General features: G+C 45.3%; 1 protein-coding gene across 1 annotated transcript in view; it reads left to right on the top strand.

Annotated features, from left to right (window-relative positions):
• The window catches only part of LOC124140715 (RNA helicase aquarius-like), a 75,196-nt gene that overhangs the window by 15,858 nt on the left and 32,238 nt on the right, over positions 1-27,100 (top strand). The window contains exons 14-30 of the mRNA XM_048400161.1: positions 1,512-1,614; positions 3,920-4,040; positions 4,849-4,941; positions 8,466-8,514; positions 15,766-15,844; positions 16,955-17,054; positions 17,953-18,120; positions 19,386-19,492; positions 20,201-20,370; positions 20,744-20,875; positions 22,421-22,561; positions 23,080-23,260; positions 24,438-24,547; positions 25,009-25,144; positions 25,292-25,345; positions 25,566-25,721; positions 26,730-26,867. Coding sequence (XP_048256118.1) covers positions 1,512-1,614; positions 3,920-4,040; positions 4,849-4,941; positions 8,466-8,514; positions 15,766-15,844; positions 16,955-17,054; positions 17,953-18,120; positions 19,386-19,492; positions 20,201-20,370; positions 20,744-20,875; positions 22,421-22,561; positions 23,080-23,260; positions 24,438-24,547; positions 25,009-25,144; positions 25,292-25,345; positions 25,566-25,721; positions 26,730-26,867 — 2,038 coding nt within the window. The remainder of the gene's footprint in view (positions 1-1,511; positions 1,615-3,919; positions 4,041-4,848; positions 4,942-8,465; positions 8,515-15,765; positions 15,845-16,954; positions 17,055-17,952; positions 18,121-19,385; positions 19,493-20,200; positions 20,371-20,743; positions 20,876-22,420; positions 22,562-23,079; positions 23,261-24,437; positions 24,548-25,008; positions 25,145-25,291; positions 25,346-25,565; positions 25,722-26,729; positions 26,868-27,100) is intronic.

Genomic DNA, 27,100 nt, shown 5'->3' with positions numbered 1-27,100 from the left:
CTTTCAATCTGATTTAACATAAAAGTATTAGCGTGGTGAAATGAAGTCAGTTTCAACTATATGGACAGATACCTAGACTTACTTGGGATGATCCGGTTGTGCCATCAGTGTCCCCTTTGAAGCGTATTTTGTGGCACTGTTTCGGGAATTGTTTGTTCATGACTGCACGATCAGATCGCTCAAAGTTAACATTTCCGATACAAGCATTCGAAAACTCAGTAGAAATGTGCCTGATTTCTGATGATGTGGCTCAAAATATCCCAAATGTGAACAATAACATTCCCTATCTCTAGCGTAAAACGCAGTGAGATCACGGTTGTCTTTTCTTATTCTGGTGGTGACCTTGCCCTTCGATCGTTTGAAGCTGTCACTGACATGTAAGCAGACTTGAGTTTGTTGATTTTCACGTCTTCAGTATAGGGCCGTACAGTTAACATGAGCATCTTTGGCGAACACTCTGATTTCCCTCATCCAAAATGGTACGGACATGATATAAGTTCAGTTGACAGATCAAGGATACTAAACCATGTTGATTGCACAGCCGGGACCCCGGCAGTGCGAGTGACAGACTGTTGGACCTATATTCAAAGCACTGCGCTAATGTGACTTTTCAAATTTTCTTATAGCTGACCAGTGTACTAACAACATGGCGCTTGAATTACCATGAATTCTTCCAAAAGGATTTTGAGCGTCGGTGCTTTTATGTTTGCAAACACAACTGCAGGCTCATATTTGGGCATATATCAATATTCATGCACAACCAGATTTTGCAACCGGTTTCAGTTTGGTCTGTCAACGAGCGAAAGTCGTTATGTATCTACAATTAAATATATATTTAAAATGGGTAATAAATAATATACCACACTCATTCTCGTTAGATACCATTTTTACGAAACTCGTGAACTTTCTATCTAACAAGAATGGACCCTGTATAATTTTCTGTTGTTCAGATTCTGTTCAGAAGAATGACACAGGGTTTTCTGGCAATTGATGAGAAAGATGAATTGTCACTTAGTAAATTGGATGCAGCCTTGCTGTGTCACTACATCTGCTCATGTGCGGCAGTCTAAGTGTAGCGCAGACATAGATCTAAATAGGGGTGAAACGATACATCAGTGCACCAAATATTCATGCTACAATATGATACATCATACGTTTTATTCCGTATCAATACAAGACAAAACACTTGCTAAAAGAATTTACTTATGCACGTTTAATGACACCTACCTTTTTTGTCAGTCAAATATCTCAAAATGTGTTGTAATTAGTGTTTCAAGTTCAGTACTAAAAATAGCCGCCATGACATTTGTCTACAGCTAGCTTTTCCTTTTGAACCTGCTCTGAAATATTTCTAGTCGAGACGTTTCCACATGATTTGACGTAAATATGCATATTACGATATGTGTCATATCGTTACCTATATATTGTGGTACGTATTGTATCATGACCTTGCTGTATCATTTCACCCCTAGATCTAAATAAACTCAACAATACTTCTCTCTGTCTCCTAGTAACATGGACCTGCACAAGATCCTGGCCCTACTGAATTACCTTCCCTACCCAGAGGAGGGCCAGAAGGATGTGTACAACACGGAATTCATGGTGCATCTCATGGTGAGGCTGACATTCCCACACTGTATCTGACCACTAATTGTCTAATGTTCATAATAATCTTGTTTTATCAATGTGCACAGTTGTGTATCTCAGTATTCTTGTCCATCTCGGGGCAATAAGCTTGATGTTAGTAGGTTGCAGTATGCTGCCTTGAGCAGTATTCCGGCAATACTGTGTCAGAGTACCTCTCAGTATTCCGGCAATACTGTGTCAGAGTACCTCTCAATATTCCAGCAATATTGTGTCAGAGTACCTCTCAGTATTCCTGCAATACTGTGTCAGAGTACCTCTCAGTATTCCGGCAATACTGTGTCAGAGTACCTCTCAATATTCCGGCAATACTGTGTCAGAGTACCTCTCAGTATTCCGGCAATACTGTGTCGGAGTACCTCTCAATATTCCAGCAATATTTTGTCAGAGAACCTCTCAGTATTCCAGCAATATTGTGTCAGAGTACCCCTCAGTATTCCAGCAATACTGTGTCAGAGAACCTCTCAGTATTCCTGCAATACTGTGTCAGAGTACCTCTCAGTATTCCAGCAATACTGTGTCAGAGTACCTCTCAATATTCCTGCAATACTGTGTCAGAGTACCTCTCAGTATTCCGGCAATACTGTGTCAGAGTACCTCTCAATATTCCGGCAATACTGTGTCAGAGTACCTCTCAGTATTCCGGCAATACTGTGTCAGAGTACCTCACAATATTCCAGCAATATTGTGTCAGAGAACCTCTCAGTATTCCAGCAATATTGTGTCAGAGTACCCCTCAGTGTTCCAGCAATACTGTGTCAGAGAACCTCTCAGTATTCCTGCAATACTGTGTCAGAGTACCTCTCAGTATTCCAGCAATATTGTGTCAGAGAACCTCTCAGTATTCCGGCAATACTGTGTCAGAGTTCCTCTCAGTATTCCTGCAATATTGTGTCAGAGTACCTCTCAGTAGTCCAGCAATACTGTGTCAGAGTACCTCTCAGTATTCCTGCAATACTGTGTCAGAGTACCTCTCAGTATTCCAGCAATACTGTGTCAGAGTACCTCTCAGTATTCCAGCAATATTGTGTCAGAGTACCTCTCAGTATTCCAGCAATACTGTGTCAGGGTACCTCTCAGTATTCCAGCAATATTGTGTCAGAGTACCTCTCAGTATTCTGGCAATATTGTGTCAGAGTACCTCTCAGTATTCCAGCAATATTGTGTCAGAGTACCTCTCAGTATTCCAGCAATACTGTGTCAGAGTACCTCTCAGTATTCCTGCAATACTGTGTCAGAGTACCTCTCAGTATTCTGGCAATATTGTGTCAGAGTACCCTTCAGTATTCCAGCAATACTGTGTCCGAGTGCCTCTCAGTATTCCAGCAATACTGTGTCAGAGTACCTCTCAGTATTCCAGCAATATTGTGTCAGAGTACCTCTCAGTATTCCAGCAATATAGTGTGCCAAGAAACAATGCTGATTAAAAGGAGCGTGAACAATGTGTACACCAGGGCCCCATTCCTCAAAGCAATCGTAGCGCTGTGGTGATCGTAACTCTTATACCTCAACATAGACTTACGACATTCGTAGCACTACGATCGCCCTGGACCCAGTTGTTTCAAGAAGAAGTGAGGGGAAGTGAACACTGCAGCGAAACCCTGTTAGCTCCGACTCCGTCAACTTGGTGCGAAATAACATGACTTTATTATGTTTCTGGGCCCAGCAGAATCTTAATCCATGGTCTAACATTGACGCAGTAGCCTCCAACCCTGGCTGCCGTTGTGCAAAACAATCTTAGTTCTAAGGTGATCGTCACTACACCCAGATAACTATCTATTTTGATTGTCCCCAGTACTTTGAATTTGCATAGTTTTCTGTATAAGTATTCCCATATGTGTTCAAAGCATGAAAACTGAAAACAGCCAGTTGCAGCCATATTGGAAAAAATGTAAGGGTGTATCAAGGCTGGGTATTAGTCCATCTTGGAATCTTGACTTAATATATGCCGGAAGAACATGTGACACATTTCTCATTAAGGTTATTTCTGATAACTGTCCATCATCTGGACTGTAGGAATTGAGTGAGTGAGTGAGTGAGTTTGGTTTTATGCCGCTTTTAGCAATATTCCAGCAATATCACGGCGGGGGACACCAGAAATGGGCTTCACACATTGTACCCATGTCGGGAATCGAACCCAGGTCTTCGGCGTGGCGAGCGAACGCTTTAACCACTAGGCTACCCGACCGCCCCTGTAGGAATTGAAGGTTGTAGTACAATGTCATAGGTGTAGGATTATTCTTTCTTTTGATGTGTTATTTAACTGTCCTGGTAGGTGTCAAAGCATGAACGTCACCCATCTCAGCTGGAGGAGATCAATGACATGCCACTGTACCCCACGGAAGACATCATCTGGGACGAGAACATCGTACCCACAGAGTTTTTCTCAGGAGAAGGTAAGATACCAGTTTTTGTACAAGTGTGTTTCAAAATTCATCTAATTAGTGAAAGCAAGTTTCGGTGTCACTGACCTTGAAAATTTGACAGGATCTGACAAATCCACATAGTTTCTCTTGCATGGATCAATGCTCATAATTTGAATCACTAGATTGCCTGGTCCAGATTTGATAATTTACAGGGAGACATCATATAGCTTGAATAATGGGCCCCGTTCCACAAAGCGATTATAACTACAATCAATCTTAGAGACTTACGTTGATTTTAAAATTGTCTTAGCTAAAGTGTACAACCGTTCCACAAAGCGATCTTAGGGCGATTGTAACTTTTCAAGTTCTTAAGTAGCCGATCTTAACAAAGATCGGAATCTTCAGCCATGAAGATACGAAAGTTTCCCTTAGAGTGGCCTCCCTTGGTCATGTTTAGCAGACGACGCATTTCCTTGCACACCATAATAAAAGTCGCCATCTTTGTTGTTATGGTACAATATTTAAGATCGATTTTAGCAATCCTAAGTAGGTCCGGAGCAACTTAGCATTTTGATCTTAACTTACAACTCTCTTAGTTAAGATTGCTTTGTGGAACAGGCGGCTGATCGTAACAAAAACTTAAGATCGCATTCTTAGTGAGTTACAATCAACTTAGCGCTAAAATCACTTTTGGAACGGGCGGCTGATCGTAACAAAAATTTAAGATCGCATTCTCAGTGAGTTACAATCAACTTAGCGCTAAGATCACTTTGTGGAACGGGGCCCTGGTGAGTGTGGTGTTATTAACAACAAACACACGTGTGTGTTGTGTCTCCAGGCTGCCTGGCATTGCCCAAGCTGAACCTCCAGTTCCTGACTCTCCATGACTACCTCCTCAAGAACTTCAACCTCTTCAGACTCGAGTCCACATGTGAGTACCCCCTGTGGGGATTCTGATGCAGCTAAGATCTCCAGGGCACAGACTTTCGAAACGAACGCAGCCCTAAAATTATTAGATTTTACTAATATCAGCAACAAATAACCCAGGTTACAGGTGTTATACACTTTGTGGAAAATCTAGGGCTGGGAAATCCCAGTGACATCATTGGGAAACACCCCGATTTTTCAATCTCTAACACAAATGAGTTCTCTGTCAGAGTTACGATAGATCGTAACTGTAAACGATCTGCGACAGGTTTCCGATAGTTTCGAAAATCTATCTTATCTTATAAGATATCTTATCTTTGAACGTAAGTTCGCTAAGATCGTTTCAAAAATCTAGGCCCTGTACCTGTGTTTGTCCCCTCATGGAATTGGGTAGAGTTAGATCTCCAGTACCTGTGCTTGTCACCTGGTGGATAGGGTAGTGTTAGATCTCCAGTACCTGTGCTTGTCACCCCATGGGATAGGGTAGTGTTAGATCTCCAGTACGTGTGTTTGTCACCTCCTGGGATTGGGTAGAGTTAGATCTCCAGTACCTGTGTTTGTCCCCTCATGGAATTGGGTAGAGTTAGATCTCCAGTACCTGTGCTTGTCACCTGGTGGATAGGGTAGTGTTAGATCTCCAGTACCTGTGCTTGTCACCCCATGGGATAGGGTAGTGTTAGATCTCCAGTACGTGTGTTTGTCACCTCCTGGGATTGGGTAGGGTTAGATCTCCAGTACGTGTGTTTGTCACCTCATGGGATAGGGTAGAGTTAGATCTCCAGTACCTGTGTTTGTCACCTCCTGGGATTGGGTAGGGTTAGATCTCCAGTACGTGTGTTTGTCACCTCATGGGATAGGGTAGAGTTAGATCTCCAGTACCTGTGTTTGTCACCTCATGGGATTGGGTAGGGTTAGATCTCCAGTACCTATGCTTGTCACCTCAAGGGATTGGGTAGAATTAGATCGCCAGTACCTGTGCTTGTCACCTGGTGGATAGGGTAGTGTTAGATCTCCAGTACCTGTGCTTGTCACCTCATGGAATTGGGTAGAGTTAGATCTCCAGTACCTGTGCTTGTCACCTGGTGGATAGGGTAGTGTTAGATCTCCAGTACCTGTGCTTGTCACCTCCTGGGATAGGGTAGAGTTAGATCTCCAGTACCTGTGTTTGTCACCTCATGGGATTGGGTAGAGTTAGATCTCCAGTACCTGTGTTTGTCACCTCATGGGATTGGGTAGAGTTAGATCTCCAGTACGTGTGTTTGTCACCTCCTGGGATTGGGTAGGGTTAGATCTCCAGTACCTGTGCTTGTCACCTCATGGAATTGGGTAGAGTTAGATCTCCAGTACCTGTGCTTGTCACCTGGTGGATAGGGTAGTGTTAGATCTCCAGTACCTGTGCTTGTCACCTCCTGGGATAGGGTAGAGTTAGATCTCCAGTACCTGTGCTTGTCACCTGGTGGATAGGGTAGTGTTAGATCTCCAGTACCTGTGCTTGTCACCTCCTGGGATAGGGTAGTGTTAGATCTCCAGTATGTGTGTTTGTCACCTCCTGGGATTGGGTAGAGTTAGATCTCCAGTATGTGTGTTTGTCACCCCATGGGATAGGGTAGAGTTAGATCTCCAGTATGTGTGTTTGTCACCTCCTGGGATAGGGTAGTGTTAGATCTCCAGTATGTGTGTTTGTCACCCCATGGGATAGGGTAGAGTTAGATCTCCAGTATGTGTGTTTGTCACCCCATGGGATAGGGTAGTGTTAGATCTCCAGTATGTGTGTTTGTCACCCCATGGGATAGGGTAGAGTTAGATCTCCAGTATGTGTGTTTGTCACCCCATGGGATAGGGTAGAGTTAGATCTCCAGTATGTGTGTTTGTCACCCCATGGGATAGGGTAGAGTTAGATCTCCAGTATGTGTGTTTGTCACCCCATGGGATAGGGTAGAGTTAGATCTCCAGTATGTGTGTTTGTCACCCCATGGGATAGGGTAGAGTTAGATCTCCAGTATGTGTGTTTGTCACCCCATGGGATAGGGTAGTGTTAGATCTCCAGTATGTGTGTTTGTCACCCCATGGGATAGGGTAGAGTTAGATCTCCAGTATGTGTGTTTGTCACCTCCTGGGATAGGGTAGAGTTAGATCTCCAGTATGTGTGTTTGTCACCCCATGGGATTGGGTAGTGTTAGATCTCCAGTACGTGTGTTTGTCACCTCATGGGATTGGGTAGGGTTAGATCTCCAGTACGTGTTTTTTTCACCTCCTGGGATTGGGTAGGGTTAGATCTCCAGTACCTATGCTTGTCACCTCAAGGGATTGGGTAGAATTAGATCGCCAGTACCTGTGGCTGTGCTTGTCACCTCATGGGATTGGGTAGGGTTAGATCTCCAGTACCTATGTTTGTCACCTCATGGGATTGGGTAGAATTAGATCTCCAGTACCTGTGTTTGTCACCTCATGGGATTGGGTAGAGTTAGATCTCCAGTACGTGTGTTTGTCACCTCCTGGGATTGGGTAGGGTTAGATCTCCAGTACGTGTTTTTTTCACCTCCTGGGATTGGGTAGAGTTAGATCTCCAGTACCTGTGTTTGTCACCTCATGGGATTGGGTAGGGTTAGATCTCCAGTACATGTTTTTTTCACCTCCTGGGATTGGGTAGAGTTAGATCTCCAGTACCTGTGTTTGTCACCTCATGGGATTGGGTAGTGTTAGATCTCCAGTACGTGTGCTTGTCACCTGGTGGATTGGGTAGTGTTAGATCTCCAGTACCTGCTCTTGTCACCTCATGGGATTGGGTAGTGTTAGATCTCCAGTGCCTGTGTTTGTCACCTGGTGGATTGGGTAGAGTTAGATCTCCAGTATCTGTGCTTGTCACCTGGTGGATTGGGTAGTGTTAGATCTCCAGTATCTGTGCTTGTCACCTGGTGGATTGGGTAGTGTTAGATCTCCAGTACCTGTGCTTGTCACCTGGTGGATTGGGTAGAGTTAGATCTCCAGTACCTGTGCTTGTCACCTCATGGGATTGGGTAGTGTTAGATCTCCAGTACCTGTGTTTGTCACCTGGTGGATAGGGTAGAGTTAGATCTCCAGTACCTGTGCTTGTCACCTGGTGGATAGGGTAGCGTTAGATCTCCAGTACGTGTGCTTGTCACCTGGTGGATTGGGTAGCGTTAGATCTCCAGTACGTGTGTTTGTCACCTGGTGGATAGGGTAGTGTTAGATCTCCAGTACCTGTGCTTGTCACCTGGTGGATAGGGTAGCGTTAGATCTCCAGTACGTGTGCTTGTCACCTGGTGGATAGGGTAGGGTTAGATCTCCAGTACCTGTGCTTGTCACTCCATTATGTTCACTGATGGTGTGTCAATTTACCTGACAGTCACTGGTTTGCCTTATTTGCCATACATGGCCACCATATTTGGAATAGTTCACATACAAGGAATGCGTATCAATCTTAGATGTCACATCTGATCTCAAGTGCATCTGTTATTGGTTACTGTTGTGCCGGTGTGTAATTACTGACTGTTTGTTGTTTTGCAGATGAAATCAGACAAGACATTGAAGATGCAGTGTCACACATGAAACCATGGTGAGTTGTTAAAACTCAGCCTAAATCCTCTGGAAGCACACACGGAATGTAACACATCCAAGCAGATATATTTTTAACTTACCCTGCATTACTCCTATATGCATCTACTGCTTACCTTACGACAAAGAAAGACAGTGCTTCACGATGGTCCTGGGTGAAGAAGAAGTGTTGTTTCCATCTCAGAGACAAAGTCTTTCACATTGTTTGGTTTTATTTGTTTGTGTTGTCCAGCTATATGACGTCAGTCTGTAAATAATCGAGTCTGGACCACACAATCCAGTGATTGATATCATGAGCATCAATCCACGCAATTACGATCGATGACATGCATCAACCAAGTCAGTGAGCCTGACCACCCGATCCCGTTAGTCGCCTCTTACGACAAGAATAGTTGTCTTTTACAGCAAGCATGGGTTGCTGAAGACCTATTCTACCCCGGATCTTCACGGGTACTTTTCACATGGAAAACATCTCCATAGTTATACACATTAAAGTGAATATAATATGAAAAGGAATATATCACCCATTGTAGACAAAATTTGATGTGGTAGCAGCAAGCTAACCACTAAATTAAACCAAAGTTGGAGGAGCTAAATGAAGCACAACTTAGAACAAGGACCAGGACTGTGAATTGGTTGTGATGTCACAATCTGTCACATGACAGTGGCGATGGATCCTGCAAAAGTAGACTGGATATGGAAACACGCCCAGGACTATCGCGAAGCGCCGTCTTTCTTTGTCGTAAGGTAAACAGTAAAGCAGGAGAAGTATACGAATGTAAGAAATATTTAATTTTTTAACTTATCCTGCATTACTCCGTATTGCATTTACTGCTATGTTTGACAGAGAGACGAACTGTGTGAGATCCAGCTGCTGAAGAAAGTTGTCCCAACCAGCCCAGGAGGCAGCGCCCTCTCACAGTCGGCACGTGACCCGGAAGTCATGACGTCACACAAAAAGACATAACTGCTTTGTCACCTCCACGGACGGACGTACTTTGTATCCCTTGTGGAAATTAAAGCTTATTATTTGTTTTTTATATTTTGCGTGTTTCTACATTCATTATATGCTGCTACATTGTTACCTGATATGGGCCGTGACCTTAGGGTCTTCCCATTCGTAAATTGTAACGTTTATCGCTCGTCTGTGGCTCACGTCACAGTAATTTACGGGCGCAATGTTGTTCCCGCCATTTTGTTTTCTTTCCCGCCATTTTGGCCATTCACCACGTGGCCACGTAATGTCGTGTTCTGCGTTTTGAATTCTCTCTTTGGCTTGGGTAATACATTACATTTATGTATGTTGTTTTAGTGTGCTTAAAGCCTTGCCTTTTCGCTACCTCTCAGCGTAATTGTTTCTTCTCATAAACTTCAATATAATACGAAGTTTATGAGTTACATTATGTCTCCCGTACTCTGTGGTTTTGCCACATGGTTACGTGTTTGCTTAAGGCTTTGCCTTTTCGCTCCCTTTTAGCGTACTTGTTTATCTCATAAACTTTAATAAAATATACTGTTTTTGAGTTACTTTATGCTTCCCATACTTTGTGATTGGCCACACATTATGCTTCCCGCACTTTGTGGCTTTGCCACATAGTTATGTTTTGCTTAAATTCCAGATTTTCTGCCTCGCTGCACTTGTTTCCGCGGGAACAAATCTGGTCGGGGCCGCCCCTTTCTGCCGTGATTGTACGACGCCCTGTACTTTCACAAGGCAGTGCCGATGTTGCAGTCATTCGTAGCTGTGATCCTTCAGCTCATGCGAGTATCCAGGACACACCTCGCTCAACGTGCTCGTCGACCCCCACCTACGTTGACGGCAGCAGCGCTCAGCGGAGCTTCACGGCGGCTCCCAACGTAGAGTCTGCCTCCCATGGCACGACATACGACCGTTCACGGTCTCCTACTCCACTGGCGGCTCCAGCGCTCCCAACGTAGAGTCTGCCTCCCATGGCACGACATACGACCGTTCACGGTCTCCTACTCCACTGGCGGCTCCAGCGCTCCCAACGTAGAGTCTGCCTCCCCTGGCACGACATACGACCGTTCACGGTCTCCTACTCCACCGGCGGCTCCAGCGCTCCCAACGTAGAGTCTGCCTCCCCTGGCACGACATACGACCGTTCACGGTCTCCAACACCGTCAACGCTGATGTCTCCGGCGCCCCCGGCGCCCCCGGCGCCTCCAATGACTCGGCGCCTCTGATGACGCGGCGCCTCCGGCGCCTCTGATGACACGGCGCTCACGGCGCTCACGGCGCTCACGGCGCTCACGGCGCTCACGGCGCCTCTGATGACACGGCGCTCCCGGCGCCTCCGATGACCCGGCGCCTCTGATGACGCGGCGCCTCCCGCGCCTCTGATGACACGGCGCTCACGGAGCTCACGGCGCTCACGGCGCCCACGGCGCTCCCGGCGCTCCCGGCGCTCCCGGCACCTCTGATGACACGGCGCTCCCGGCGCCTCTGATGATGCGGCGCCTCCGGCGCCTCTGATGACTCGGCGCCTCCGATGTCTCGGCGCTCCCGGCGCCTCCGGCGCCTCTGATGACACGGCGCCTCCGGCGCCTCTGATGACTCGGCGCCGCTGATGTCTCGGCGCTCAACAAGCTTCATGACTTGTTCATGACAAGCTGATGACTCGGCGCCGCTGATGTCTCGGCGCTCAACAAGCTTCATGACTTGTTCATGACAAGCTGTTGACTCGGCGCCTCCGATGACTCGGCGCCACCGGCGCCGCTGATGTCTCCGCGCTCCGGCGCCTCCGCATCCTCTGATGTCTTCGGCGCTCAACAAGCTTCAGATCAACAAGCTTTATCAAGCTCAGATCAACGAGCCGACCATCCGATCTTCTACTGCGGCTTAAGGGGCATCATCGGCAATCGCCTCCCCGGCGCCACTGCCCTCTTCTCTTGCTGCCGTCTCATAACTCGTCACACGGAGAAGCATGGTGAAACAACTGTCGCCGCTCCTTTCGCTACTCTCCCGTCGGTCTTCGGGATCGTAAATATCGTTCTACTTCCTGGGTGGAATCATTTCAACCAATAGACAGTTGGTCTGATTCAACTTGCCCACTGAGACGTTATCCATAATCCCGTCGTTTAAAGCGCTATGATTCCGGAGAGATGACCTGCGGGTTTCCATCGAAACAGAGCGTCATGTGAACAGCGTCTGTATCAGATTCGACGACGACATCCACTTACAAAGAGTTTACTTCGTCGACATCGCAGACATCAACGCTGTTCTACCCTACCCTAGCGCCAGCGTTCCTGAGAGAGACTCTTCCTCGGCGCTCCCCGGGTTTTGCACGACGCCCATGGGGTTCCGTGTTTTATCGCAAAACTCGGGTACACCACTTGATCGTCTCTCACACAGTTCATTGAGGATTGTCTGTGTGTGGAGTTTGCACCTCAGTTCCGACTCCAAGGCGGTTTTCTCGGCTACTGCGCAGAGTGATTTACATGTCACGTGTCAAGTACTCGGACTGTCAACAACTCCGACCGGATTTAGGTCAACTTACCATGGCAAGGGGTGCCATGTATTTCTACAGATTGGTTTCCATGTCTACCTGTACGCTTGGTGATACCACTCAACCAGGCGCCTGTCGCAGTCCATCCATGCACGGATGTTGGAAACAATAGACCTCCTCTACCAACAAAAAGGAAGTCACGAGGAACCTTGTTTCATCAACCCTTCGCTATAAGAACGATAGCGCCTATAGGTGTTCAAGGGATGGAAGAGATCGCCTTCCTTCGTCCGGTTTGATCTTTTCGACTACGACACCTTCCTATCTTCCGCCTTGACTACCGGACACAGTGTCGATTTGATACTTAAAGTCCCTCGGCCGTCCCACTGACCCCTGTTGCATACCTGCCTCGTATCGTGTTGTCGTCCTCCATCGTCACCTCGATATAAGAACAGGAGTACTTATACGCCGCTTCAGGGATGAAAACGATCTCATTACTTCGTGCAATGGCCATATTGCCTCGACTTCCTACTACCCGGTTACGTCGATGCCCCGGCGGTCGATTGTGAAGCTGGTTTACTTCGTCTACTTGAGGTTGGCTCGCAGGCGATCACACCTTTTTCCGAATCGTACCGACGGTACGCAATCGCAGACCCCTGTTGCTGACTACCTCCCCTGCCACCTTGTCAGTGGCTAGTGGCCCACGCCAGCCCACATTGTGACCACCTGTGATCCAGAGATCAACACCATTGGCACAGCAACAGCCTCGAGATAAATGCTTATCCAGGACGGCACTTGCTGACAGTGCATTCTCGGTCACGCCCTGTTGATCGTGTCCACTGACGACGTCACCGTAGTGTGGTGTTTGCGGACCCAGAGTTCTCGCCCCTCTCCCGGCGCCACAAACTCGACCGGCGCACCCGAGAATCACCATCTTCGGCGTTCCAGGCGCCTCAAGCTCTCCGACACCTCACGCTCTCCGGCGCCTCGGGCCAGACTATGTGAAACGGTCGACACCCCAACCCTAGATCTGTTTGCCTCATATCTGAATGTGGCCAGCTGTCGTCTTCCATTCCACCTGTGCCGGATACGACCGCTGTGGCAGTCGAAGCCTTCCATCGTTCCTGAGAAGGATTACGCGCGTACGCTTTTCCGACTCCGGTTCTCCCTCCCACGGTTCTTCAGAGATCCAGGCCACTCGACCCCTGCCATTGACTTTTGTCTCGCCTTATTGGTCAGCCAGAAGTTGGGTTATCGACCTCCGAAACATAGCCAGAGACAACCCCTGGAACTTCCGGTGTGGTCCAACCTTCTGCTCCATCCACACGGTCTGTTAGAATGAGAAGCCACACCCTCATACCCGCATGTTATCGTCTGCACGCCTGACACACATGCAGAAAGCCAAGGGCTATTCGGCTAGAGCGACCAAGGCTATTGCTTCAGCCCAACGTCCATTTACAGGGGGACTGTATGCTGATAAATGATGCTTGTTCCAGGCATTTTGTTCTGACAAACACCAGGATCCGATGACAGCGTCACCGCAGATCCTGGATCAGTTCCTTCTGTACTTGTGTAGCACCCATCGGTTGAAGGGGTTACCACCCCCACATACCTGGTCGCCATCTACTCCGTTCTGGCCATCCCGGACGATCGGAGAAAGACGAAAATTCCCGACCTACGGGCCTGGCTGCGCTCGTTCAGTCTTGAAGACCTGAAGACCAAGTTTGGACCGCCTGCGTTGGATCTGAATGTGGTCTTCAACGCCCTTCGAACCACTCCCCTCGTCTTCCTTCTACGACCTTAAGTAGAAGACGGGTGTTTCTACTGGTTTTGACTACTGCCGCTCGAGTCCATGTACAGCACGCCCTCGACGTCTCCCATGCCCGGTTCGAATGCGGTACCCAGGGCGCCGTTCATCATGGACCGTACTGGGACGTCAGCGTAAAGACTCAACTCCCAGGACAGCCTGATAGATCATTCCTTGTCCCCTCCCCCCTCGTCCAGTGCGGGTGCCGAGGATGAGGATGAGCGTCATTATGCCCAGTAAGGGCACTGAAGGTTATTCTACGATCTAAAGACTGCCGCAAGTCTAGGAAACACCTTTTTCTGCCGGTCTCCCCTTCGTCGCTGTCGTTGGTCAGCCGGAATACTTTTCCCTGTGGCTCCGGGCGGTCATCCTTAAAGCGTATGAGCCGCCGGATTGGACCCTCCCCCCAAAGGCTATTACCTGAAATAAAATGAGATCAGGGCGATCGTATTTACACTGGTTCTTCACGGTATACTGTTCCATCCCGTCGTTCAGGGAAGCCTGTTCGTGGCGATCGGACACCGCCTTCACCAACCACTACTTCCGTGATGTAGCCTTGAAAGTTGTCGCCGGCGTTCAAAGTTTTGGTCCCTGGTTGTAGCCCAACAGGTCATCTATCTCCGACGCCACTGATTCTCCGATACCCTGAGCGGGGCCCGTTGACCTCTCTGGTGTTTATCACCCCAGACGAGACGGCTCTCTTGCGTTCCGCATTCGCTCTTAGGTCAGTTTTAGTTTTGGGTTACCCGACTCATTCTATTGCTGTCACCTATCCGGGTTTTACTTTTTGCATCAACTCTCGTTTCCTGACGACAGGAATGGTAGTAGATGTGGACACCGGCGCCGACGCCAACGCCGCTGCTTCTCTGGTACCTGGGCGGTGCCCGTCGACCTCACCGGTGTTCCTTGCCTCCAGCCTAGAGGGCTCTCCTGCGTTTCGCATTCGCTCTTGGGATTGGTCGTAGATTTTGCCGCCGACGCCGCTGATTCTTCGATTCCCCGAGCGGGGCCCGTCGAACTCTCTGGTGTTTATCACCTCAGATTAGCTCTAGGTTCTACTGCGTTTCGCTTTCGCTCTTCGGTAAGTTATATATTTTGGCTACACGCCTCATTGTATTTCGGTTACCTATTCGGGCGTTTCGTTTTTGCATCGACTCTTGTTTCCTGAAGACAGGAATGGTCGTAGATGTTCCGGTCATCACTTGTATGCGGTGCGAATTCATCGGACCTTGACGAGGGTTTAATATGGTTCACATCTGCAAGTATGCCCACCGGCCAAGCCGTCTGATAAAGATGCAATACGGAGTAATGCAGGATAAGTTAAAAAATTTAGTAAAATCTAAATATTTTTTACATTTGTATACTTATCCTGCATTACGAAGTCTAAGTGCCCTCCCTTTTGCTACGCTACCTCCCCACGAAGTTTCAGATGTTATGTTTAAAGCAGTTATGTCTTTTTGTGTGACGTCATGACTTCCGGGTCACGTGCCGACTGTGGGAGGGCGCTGCCTCCTGGGCTGGTTGGGACAACTTTCTTCAGCAGCTGGATCTCACACAGTTCGTCTCTCTGTCAAACATAGCAGTAAATGCAATACGGAGTAATGCAGGATAAGTATACAAATGTAAAAAATATTTAGATTTTACTAAGATTTTACTAAGATCAGCAACAAATAACCCAGGTTATAGGTGTTAATACACTTTGTGGGAAATCTAGGGCAAGAGTGAGTGAGTGAGTGAGTATGGTTTTACGCCGCTTTTAGCAATATTCCAGCAATATCATGGCGGGGGACACCAGAAATTGGCTTCACACGTTGTACCCATGTGGGAATCGAACCCGGGTCTTCGGTGTGACGAGCGAACGCTTGAACCACTAGGCTACCCGACCGCCCCTCTAGGGCAAGAAAGTCTCTCAGTATTATGTGTGTTGTAGTAGAAAGAAGCGTGATTAAATGGTTACAACGTATCTTTGTTTTCATTTCAGGAGAGCAGAAGATGGGCATTGTTTGTTTGGGGGCTGGGCAAGAATGGCACAGCCTATTGTTGCTTTCAACGTGGTGGAGGTTTGTGCCTTTGAATATCTCCCTACTGTTGTGATAAAGATAGTAATCAAATCTTGCCTATTTGTTTTTTGTGTTTGAGGATTTGGGTTTAACAGCGAACAGAGTTACAGTTAAGTCATGGCATGTCAGATTGATGTGTGAGGAAATAATGAAGTGATGTTGGCCTAAGATGTGTAACGCCTTGGTGAAAGCCACCAGCGCAGGTGGTGCTGACAAAAACGTAGAAACATTATCAGGGCAATTCTAGGAATCAAATCTTGATTATAGTTCCTAGCATCCCTAAGAGAAGTCTTTGAATGGCATTTAGAAGTGATACACATAAGGAAGAGAATTTATGGACGTCAACTTCTTTGTTATGAAGAAACACAATGTTTTTCGGAGTATATGCTTACTCCTTCATCAGGGGAATGAATGCTATGAGGCAGAGAGCATATATAAGTACATGGAAGGACAACAAAAGTAATAAGATAACAAAGGTGGAAACTAACAAGAGAGGTCAACAGATAACCTAAGGGAATTACCGCATTCGACGTAATAAACGCCCCGCTCTAATAAGCGCCCACGGCGATATTTGCTATATATTGTCTAGTGAACAATCCCAATTAGCACCCCTTCCGATTGATCAATGTACACAAGACTTATTTATTCGCGTATAATACACAATCGTGTGTTATATGCACCTTTAATTATCGGCAATTAAATTCTTGAAAAATATATCTGTCGTCCATCAACATTTCAGGCTGTCAGCATAAACCACGAAATTTATCTTTCACCAAAATAATATTCTTATAAGAGACCCCTATTCCTAATTTTTAGAGCGCCCTGGGCGCTTATTACCTCGAATACGGTAAGGGAATTGTGGCACCTTTGATGACTAGGCCACTTGTTGTGTAGGAAGTATGATGTGTAAGTCATATCTGGTCTGCTTGGTGGTGAAGTTATCACAAATATTTCATTTTGTACCATTGTCCTTGGCTAATGGGTCATGGTGCGGTTGAGAAATTTGAAAGTTATCCTCCCCGCTGTTCTGTCATTCTGTTCAGTATGACAGTTCAAGGTCCACATTGAGTATAGGGCAGTCTGATGTGATGTCTATGGTTGGTTTGACAGGTTGCCAAGCCCCTGATTGGAGAGAACCACCCAGCCCAGGTGCGAGCAGACATCTCCCTCAACCTGAGTGTCAGGCCCGAAGTCAAGTGGGAGTGGGAAGGTAAACACAGGATGTAGAGTGAGTGAGTGAGTGAGTGAGTTGGGAGTGAGTTGGGAGTAAGTGAGTGAGTGAGTTGGGAGTGAGAGAGCAAAATTCACATTGGCAGTATTTCAACCATATCGCAACTAGAACAAGTTATAAAGTAATAACATACAAAAACTTGTCGATGATGGACAGTACAATAACTAGATTATCACAGATTATATTTAGAACACATATTGGAGCATTAAAAAGTTATAACTGTTATTAGAAGGTACAACATAAAACTGGGCTATAGATCGCCAGCAACCAAAGGTAGATTACCATACAGGGGACCATGGGGATCTGTATTGCTCACTGCATTGTGTGGGGTCAGGTATACTTGAGCATGGACCAGGGGAGATAACTGACATCTTTACTTGTCTAACATAAGTGTTGCAGGCATGGAAGGAAAACGGTACAGTGTCTGGATGCATTTTGACTTGGATCAAGGGTCTGTCCACAAAGCAATCCTACCACTGAAGTGATCTCAACTCCCATACTTTAGCTCATGACAGTCGTAGTGCTATGATCACTTTGTGGAATGGGGCTCAGGTGGTCAAACTTGGTCGTCGTACCCCAATGGCATTGATTGTTGCTCATAATATCGATCACGGTCCTGACTGGATATTTACAGGTTGTCATCATCATCATCAATAATAATAATAATAATAATAATTGGCCATATATATTGCGAATATTTTCACACCACACAGGGGCATGCTCAAAGTGCTATTATTACCCCGGAATCGGTATGCACTCAACAATCAATGTCAGCTGTCTTGATGCAGCTGGAATATTGCTGAGTGTGGTGTTAAACAATTAACAAACAACCTTGCTTAATGGCACTAATTCTGATCCAACACTGCACTGTTACCAGGTTTAAGGAAGCATGACGTCGCCTTCCTGGTGACCCTGCGTCCATCCGTGACCATCGGGTACCAGTACAAACACAAGGAGCCCTTCATCCCACAAGTGGGCCTGGCCTACGTCCGGGGCTGTGAGATAGAGGGCATGCTAGATGATGCAGGGAAAGTCATTGAAGAGGGTGAGTGGCGGCACCTTTAGACGATGAGGAGGATGTAGCAATATGGCTACTGCTTCTGAGTACATTGTTATTGTACGTCTTCAGGGTTCTATTTGAAATGTTGTAAAATCCACAACCAATGGTCATACAGTGCTCATCCTCTATTATCCAGGGTATTAAAACTCCGTTCTATTATTATATATACTACTCAGAACAAGTTAAAGAATGCCAACAATTGGAAGGCTGTGTGTTGCAATACCCACCAGCCATGTCAGATAAGCTGTAGTCATATGAGAAGATTTGACTATCATGTTTATTACATTAAGTAATACGTTACCACTGTTATACCGAGGCTGTTGTCTCCCACAACTGCTGCTATAGCGAAATCTACCAAAGAGATCTCAATTACCTCATGCAGCACGTGCGTAGCCACCTAGCTGCCATGTGACACCCTTCACTCTTGTCTCCTTCGCTTGCGTTAGCAAGACGTGTATCCTACTGCTGAAGCGTTCCTCGAATATTCGGTGATATTTATTATAGTTTATTCTCTAATAAACTGTGCTTTTATGGGGCGTTGCGGTAGCTACGCTTGGATATAATTTTCCCGCCAAACGGGGAATTTTTCCTGCCCTTTTTTCTCTATACTTGCGGGGTTCGCGTATGCACGTTGTGTTTTACGTTTCCCCTGTACTTGTATGTTTTGGGGGTTAACATCTGGTTTCGTTTATGAAAAGGCCAGTTTACTCAAATATACTACTCAAAACAAGTTAAAGAACACCCACAATTGAAATGTTGTGTGTTGCAATACCCACCAGCCATGACAGATAAGCTGTAGTCATATGAAAAGATTTGACTTTCATGTTTAATTCATCACAGACAGATAAGCAGTAGTCAAATGAAAAGATCGGGTGTTTTTTACTTCTTTTAAGTAGTGATCACCCTGGGACCCGTTAAGATCAGGGGTAGAATAGGTCTTCAGCAACCAATGCTTGCCGTAAGAGGCGACTATGCTTGTCGTAAGAGGCGACTAACGGGATCGGGTGGTCAGGCTAGCTGACTTGGTTGATGCATGTCATCATATCGATACATGCTATGTTAATCACTGGATTGTCTGGTCCTGACTCAATTATTTACAAAGCGCTCTCATATAGTTGGAATAATGTTGAGTGTGGCGTTAAACAACAAACAAACAAACAAAGTAGTCACCCTGGTCCCATTTGCTACCATAGCTTCGTATCGCCTGTCAGTGTTGTCATGATGACTGTCATTGTTATGATTCCGTGTAGGTCCGGAGCCCAAGCCAGAGTTAAAGGGCGACACAAGGACGTTCCGGGTGTGGCTGGATCCCAACCAGTACCAGCAGGACATGACCAACACTGTGAATGGAGGAGAGGTGAGAGGTCAAAACTGAAACAGTCAGTACCTGGTTGTATTATACTCATACATAATGTGCCTCAGTGTTGACCCCAGTTAGAATAGGTCCCCAGTCTATCACTTGTCATTCTCCATGGGGGTTCTGGGTTGGAACTGGCCCAAACAAATCCTGAATTGGGGCCTTTTGCTGTTAACCGATTTTTTGCATTTTTCTTTTTCTCGATTTCCAAGGAATCGATTTGTACCTGGTCTCATAAGCGGTGGATTTCGTTTTGTGGAGCACAATTCAACAATCGTTCAATATCTTTCAACAAAACTTGTCAGATATATCAAACAGATCCTGAATTAGTGCCTTTTGCTTTTTCCGGATTTTTAGCATTTTTATGTTTTACGGTATCCATGGAATCAGTTTGGACTTATAAATATTTCTTATTGAAACTTGCTATATAGACCAATGTAGTGGTGAACTGGTGCCTTTTGATGAGTTGGGATTTTGGAAAAGACTGAACAGCATTATTTCTTTTCTTCACTGAACTGAAGGTATCCTATGGGATATCCAAAGTGGGGTATGAGTAGCATGAGTAGCTAAACTCCATTTTCAAATTGTACCAGACCAGGGGGATATTTCATCTCCTGATGACTCCTGTTTACGCAAGGGACAAGGACCATTAGACTTTCATGTTTAATTCATCACAGACTGTCTTTATGGCAACTGTTTCTGTGACAGGATGTGTATGAAACATTCAACGTGATGATGAGACGTAAACCCAAGGAGAACAACTTCAAGGCTGTATTGGAGACGATCCGAGACCTGATGAACACCGACTGTGTGGTGCCGGACTGGCTGCACGACCTCATCCTGGGATACGGGGAGCCGGACGCAGCTCACTATGACAAGTATGTATTATGACCAATAAGTGCTAGCCAACAGTGCCTCTGTGGTTTAGTGGATAGAGGGCCTGCACGGAGAGCGGAAGGTCAGTTGTTTGATACTAAAAGATGTTAAAAGATGGTACTTGTTGTTATCCTGTCTGGTATCAGTTTTTAGGAGATAAATCAAGGATTGGTCGGCTCAGAGTCAGTATACTGTGTCTGAGATGGGTATAAAGGTTGAACTGTGGCATGGTATCTCAGTGGGCTAGCACTATAACACTGGCTGAAGTCAGGACCAGTACAAGCATGCATGCACGCATCCAGGCACACCCACGTCAACACTAATCACTCACTCAGCCGCTCATCAGCATCATAATCATTATCTTTTTGTTTCCAGAATGCCCAACAAGATCCCAAGTCTAGACTGGAACGACACATTTCTTGACCTTGACCATCTCAAGGCCAGCTTCCCAGAACACCATGTCACCGTGGCAACAGATGACAAAGAGAAGCAGATCCCACCTTTCAGGTACTAATAAAAATAGGAACAGGTATCAGATTCAGTGATTAATATACAGGTGAGAATGTAACAAAAACTAAATACATGTCTCTCTGTTGAGTTCGATGTAATTACCTGGTAAGGCCAATCTTATCTAAACAACCAACCAACTACATTAGACACTTCATTCTTACACAGTTTCGCACACACTCATACTTACACATGTCAACTTGTTATGAATTGTGTGATGGGCATTTTCATAGCAGTTGAAAGATGACAAAATAGACAAAGTATTTATGGATACTAACTTATTTATTATACTGTTTTAGTGTTATGTATAGACCCTTATATCGTTGTCCTCATCACAACATAACATTTACCCAGCAGCCCCGCTTCCGACATGTGCAGTGGGACGAGTTCAGCAGATGATATGATAATACCCACGATTGTCTGATTTTTTTACTTATCCTTCATTACTCCTTCATGCATTTTTTGCTGAATTTGACAAAAATAAGAAGCTGTGTGGGGTCCAGCTGAAGAAGAAATTGTCCCAACTAGTTGTGTTGCTAATTCCATCACAGCACCATGTGACCACTGAAGTTCAATGCTGGCTGAACGATTCCATTGAGAGGGTGATAGTACTCTCGTAGAATTTGTTTCATGTGGCTTCTGGTAGACATGATCTGTACCAAAACTTGAAGATCATCACAAATCCACAATGGATAAGACATTTGACAGAATCAAATATACTTCAAATACTTCAATTTTACTAATTTTGTCTGCCAAGATAGTTATTATGATGGGTTAAGTAAATATTTTCATAAGCATCTTTTGGCTTCTAGTCTTGATTTAAGATAAGTTGATAAATAATAGATAAAATATCTGTGGACTTATTTTCCATACATTTGTGTGAACAGCAACCAACTTGTTCATACAAGACAAGAGTCTTCTTATCTTTCTTAGGCATGGATGGCAGAGTCATCTAATGTGCCCTTAGATGTGGCTCAAAGTATCCATTGTCTGTCTTCGTGCAAGCAATGCTCCAGCATTTCACACCGGCTCCGTGGTCTAGTGGTAGAGCGTCCGCCCGGAGAGTGGAAGGTCCGGGGTTCGATCCCTAGCCGCCTCATACCAAAAGACGTTAAAAGATGGTACTTGTTGTTACCCTGTCTGGCGCTCGGCATTAAGGGGCTAAAACAAGGACTGGTCGGCTCGGAGTCAGTATACTGTGTCTGAGTGGGGTATTCATGTTATACTGCGGTATGGTATCTCAGTGTGCTAGCACTATAAATCGACATCAGTCCGGACTAGTACAAGCAGCCAGACAGACACGTGCATGAACGTCGCTATATAAGTGCAACAATCTTGGACGCGACGTTAAACCCCATTTCATCTCACCTCCAGCATTTCACCACAGGGATAAACATTCATGAGTCAGTTTAGCTTTGGTAGTATAGGGAATGGTGTCCAGGACCAAGTTCAATCTGTGAAAATGTTTCCATGTAGGTCTTGTTTTTATCAGTTATGTTCGAACACTGCTGGCAGAAACTAGACATACCAAACTGGTACTTTCAGGATAAACTTCAAAGAAGAGAAGTCTGAGAGCAAGAGGAAGGAGGGTGTTGACCGTCCGTCAGGTCCTGTCAGTTTGAGTGCGGAAGTTCAGCCTCATGTCACACCAAACAGAGGACCCTACCCCTACAACCAGCCCCGAAGGTAAGTACTCATGCACAGATGCACGCACGCATGCACCAACGAGGACCCTACCCCTACAACCAGCCCCGGAGGTAAGTACTCATGCTTAGATGCACACATGCACACACCAGGATCCTACGCCTACAACCAACCCCGGAGGTAAGTACTCACCCACAGACGCACGCATGCACGCACGAGGACCCTACCCCCTGGAATATTGCTAAAAGCAGCGTAAAACCAAACTCACTCATTCACTCTCTAACAAAAAAATACTTTAGCTAATTATACGAAATTAGTGACATTATTCAACACATAATGCAACACAATCCTCACTTACTGTTTTTTCAGCCAATCAGGAAACATTGGTCCATTAGTTTCGGTTTACGGAAACATAAATGCAAAAGTGATTGTTTGGTTAGCCAATCAAATGCCACGAAATCACATTTTATTTCAAAGACCATGAAGTATTGACAATGCACTTGTTGTGCAATTCTGTATATGTAACCACCTTCTGATGCCATGTGGTGCCTTGTTGACAGAAACTCCATCCACTTCACCCCGACTCAGATAGAGGCTATCCGGGCGGGGATGCAGCCAGGGCTGACGATGGTGGTTGGACCCCCGGGAACAGGGAAGACTGACGTGGCGGTACAGATCATCTCCAACATCTACCACAACTTCCCCGACCAGAGGACGCTCATAGTCACTCACTCTAACCAGGTACACACATCGTATAGCATCGTTACATGGAAGATAGCTACGAGATAAATTGCAAAGAAAAATTAGGTAAAAACATGGTTTATTTCACGATAAAACATTGTTCCATCGTGACGTCATTTTGGTAGATTTGAATATGCGCTTGCAACTTGATGACGTCGTAAATTGGACGTTATTTTGAAGAGGGGAGTGTCTAGTGAGTTGTTTCCCATAGTGTAGCCGGGCAACACAGATGAGACGATCTCGTGGTTTATTCTCCCTCTAGTGTTTTATTGTTTGATTAACAACTTCCACTCGTTTATTTCTTACATCAAACCCCTTGAGGCCAGCAGTTGTTTTGATATTGATCCTAGTTTCTACTGGGGGTGGGAGAATACACCAACTGTGAGATCCGATTCGTATCATGTTACTTGCATGTGTTCTAATCTGTGGGGTGTAAGCCATCTTTTTCATAGACAGGATGGCCAAATACCTGGCGATTTACAGTTGGCAGTGCCAAGTATGGCGCAGTGGATGAAAATATTTGTCTTTTCACTACTCATTTTCACTAGTAATTAGTCTTTAGTGTAACATTTATTAAAGAATAGAATTTAAGGTTAGAACCGATACTTTTTACTTAGTGTGTGACTGTGATCGAAACTTGTATCAAGAAGTAAAAAAGCGCAATCCACCGATATGCTGGTGTATAGTCCCACTACTAGTTTCTATCCAGATTGGGGCAGAGTTGGTCCAGTCATGAAAGGCACCACAATTAGATGTGTAGAGTTATGTCCCTTAGGTGTGCCAGGAACCTATTATCATGTGCTCTAATCACAAATTCAAACACACACGCACACATCCACCTCACCTAAACTCAGCCTTTCCTCCAACATCAAGCTGACACGCTAAGTAAACTGAAATACTATTTAATGCAGTGTTAAACTGAACCCACCCAAACCCAGCTTATGTTTCATAGAAAGATATGCTTTAAAGTTTGATGATAAAAGGCAAAATTGTTGGTAAAATGTTGACTTTTTACAATTAAATAACACATTTAATTTACCACAGGGGAATTATGTCCATTCTGGATGTCCCCTGCTGTGATATTGCTGGAATAGAACTATACTTCTGTGTAAGAGTCAAGAGTTAAGTGTCTTGTATCATTCGGTTATATAACGCCTGTACATCGGGTTTGTTGTAGGCCTTGAACCAGCTGTTTGAGAAGATCATGGCGCTTGATATTGACGAGAGACATTTGCTACGTCTAGGTCACGGTGAAGAGGCTCTTGAAACTGAGAAAGACTTCAGCAGGTAATTAAACATTCTTATTATTGTTTAAAGTGTAGTGAGGATATCTGTGCATGGGCATCAGTCAAACTATGACGCTACCCAATGTATGCCAAAACATTGAGTTCAAGATTAAAGGGTCTAAGAAATCAGAAACAATGCTTCTGTATTTATTTGTGTTTGGGTATTTCCAGGATTTTCCCAAGGAATGTGGAAGTAGTCCATCAATTTCTCCATCATTTCAAGCATACAGTTTTGTAAAAGAAACGTATGAATGTCAGTTTTGTGGTAATGTAACCGGCCTCTCATCCAATAGAAAAGCAAAATATCTTTTTAAACTTCATTAAAAATGCAGACTTGAATGTATTTTTGTATAATATTTGCCAAATGAATAATTTTACTGGTATATACTTTTCATTTTACTTTAACTCACATTAACTCCATGAGAGAAACATCGAAATACCAGCATCTTGTTTTGCTGGCAGATATGGTCGTGTGAACTACGTTCTGGCTCAGCGACTTGAGCTGCTGGAGGAAGTGGCCAGGCTGCAGGGCAGTCTGGGAGTGACCGGTGACATGTCGTACACGTGTGAGACCGCCGGCTACTTCTACCTGTATCAGGTAAGGGGGCACTTTACCAGTACACTCACTGACTTAAAGTTAACATTAACACAATCATCACCTGTTGTATTACCATGTCATGTTTCTATTTAGCAATAAATATGTTAATGAATATTATTTGTTAAAAAATGATAACTCTCATTGCAGGTATTAGCAAGATGGGAAGAATTCCTGAGTAAGCTAAGGGCCACCAAGGATAAAGTAAGTATAGAAAATATTCCTATGGCATAATTAGTGTCAGCTTCTATTAATAGGCTACTTTCCGGTCATTCAAGAATTCATTGCCCATAAATGTTTACAATGTATTTTGCATGTTATGCAACACTAATGTTCTGTGGGTCAGGTAAGAATAGGTCACCAACAAAACAAGCAAACAAACACTATTTTTTATGCATTTTATCACCACGTTTATTTTTTGCAGGAGCAGAATGTGAAAGTGATCAACGAGATATTCCCCTTCAGCAAATTCTTCGACAATGCTCCTCAACCTCTTTTCAAGCGGCGTAGCTACGCAGAGGATCTGGACATCGCGGAGGGCTGTTTCAGACACATCAAGAAGATATTCACCCAACTGGAGGTGGGACAATCTTATCAACTCTTATAGTGGTCAAGTTGTCCCTAATACCTATAGGCCCCCAATATGTAAAGTCCCCTAAAACCTATAGGTCCATAAGACCTATAGTCCCCTAATATGTAAAGGACCCTAAAACCTATAGGTCCATAAGACCTATAGTCCCCTAATATGTAAAGGACCCTAAAACCTATAGGTCCATAATACCTGTAGGCCCCTTGTACCTAAAGGCCCCTAACACCTCTAGGTCCCTAATACCTCTAGGCCCCTTGTACCTAAAGGTCCCTAATACCTCTAGGCCCCTTGTACCTAAAGGCCCCTCGTACCTAAAGGCCCCTAATACCTCTAGGTCCCTAATACCTCTAGGCCCCTTGTACCTAAAGGCCCCTAATACCTCTAGGCCCCTCGTACCTAAAGGCCCCTAATACCTCTAGACCCCTAATACCTCTAGACTCCTAATACCTCTAGGCCCCTTATACTTCTAGGCCCCAATTACCTCTAGATCCCTAATACCTCTTGGCCACTAATGCCTATAGACCCCTAATACCTAAAGGCCCTGTGGGGATGCCAGGGAAGGGTACGCCCCTGTGTCCCATGCTTGCAAGAGGAGGTTGGTGACCCCCACCCCACCTAACACCCCTGCCCCCCACCCACTTACTCCACACACGTACACACACGCTCAGTCTTAAGATGTGCTCCAGGTAAGAATATAGGTCACCAGCACCATTTTCTTGTCGTAAGAGGCAACTAAACTGAAGTCAGCACATACGTACCAAGAGGGGCACAGGTGGCCCAGTTGTCAAGGCATATCAGATCGGAGCAAGGTATCCTGATAAAGGCCAATATGTTTTTGCTACAATAGTGTTGATCAGTGATAACCTCCCTCTGCCCCAGTCCGGCATGTTTAAATGTTGTCACCGGGAGCCAGTGGCTGGTGCTTGACTCACAGTTCGTGACTGGTATGATGACAATATATAGCCGAAAAAACATTCACACAAGTTCTTCTCTCTGCAGGAGTTCCGAGCGTTTGAGTTGTTGCGGAGTGGCGCTGACCGGGCCAACTACCTGCTGATCAAGGAGGCCAAGATTATAGCCATGACCTGTACCCATGCTGCCCTGAAGAGGAGGGACCTCGTCAGTGTGGGCTTCAAGGTAACGGTTCTACCATATGGATATATGTTAGGCCTTGCTGATATTTATTCAATCTTTTAGATGATTTTTTTTTTTTAAAAATGATCAGAATTATATAAACATGTAGGTACCTTTTTCTTGCACAGAAAGAAAAGTGAGTATGTTGCCATTGATGGATCTTTATTGGCAGAATGTTTATGTGTATGCCTGTTTGGTATTCGGATGTTATTTATTCGGAAAATGTCCCCCCCACA

This window comes from Haliotis rufescens, unplaced genomic scaffold (genome assembly GCF_023055435.1).
Source record: "Haliotis rufescens isolate VD_foot unplaced genomic scaffold, xgHalRufe1.0.p SCAF_2, whole genome shotgun sequence".
Lineage (NCBI taxonomy): Eukaryota > Metazoa > Mollusca > Gastropoda > Lepetellida > Haliotidae > Haliotis > Haliotis rufescens.
The sequence above is the reverse complement of the archived record's forward strand: the minus strand, read 5'-3'. Positions and strand labels throughout refer to the sequence as shown.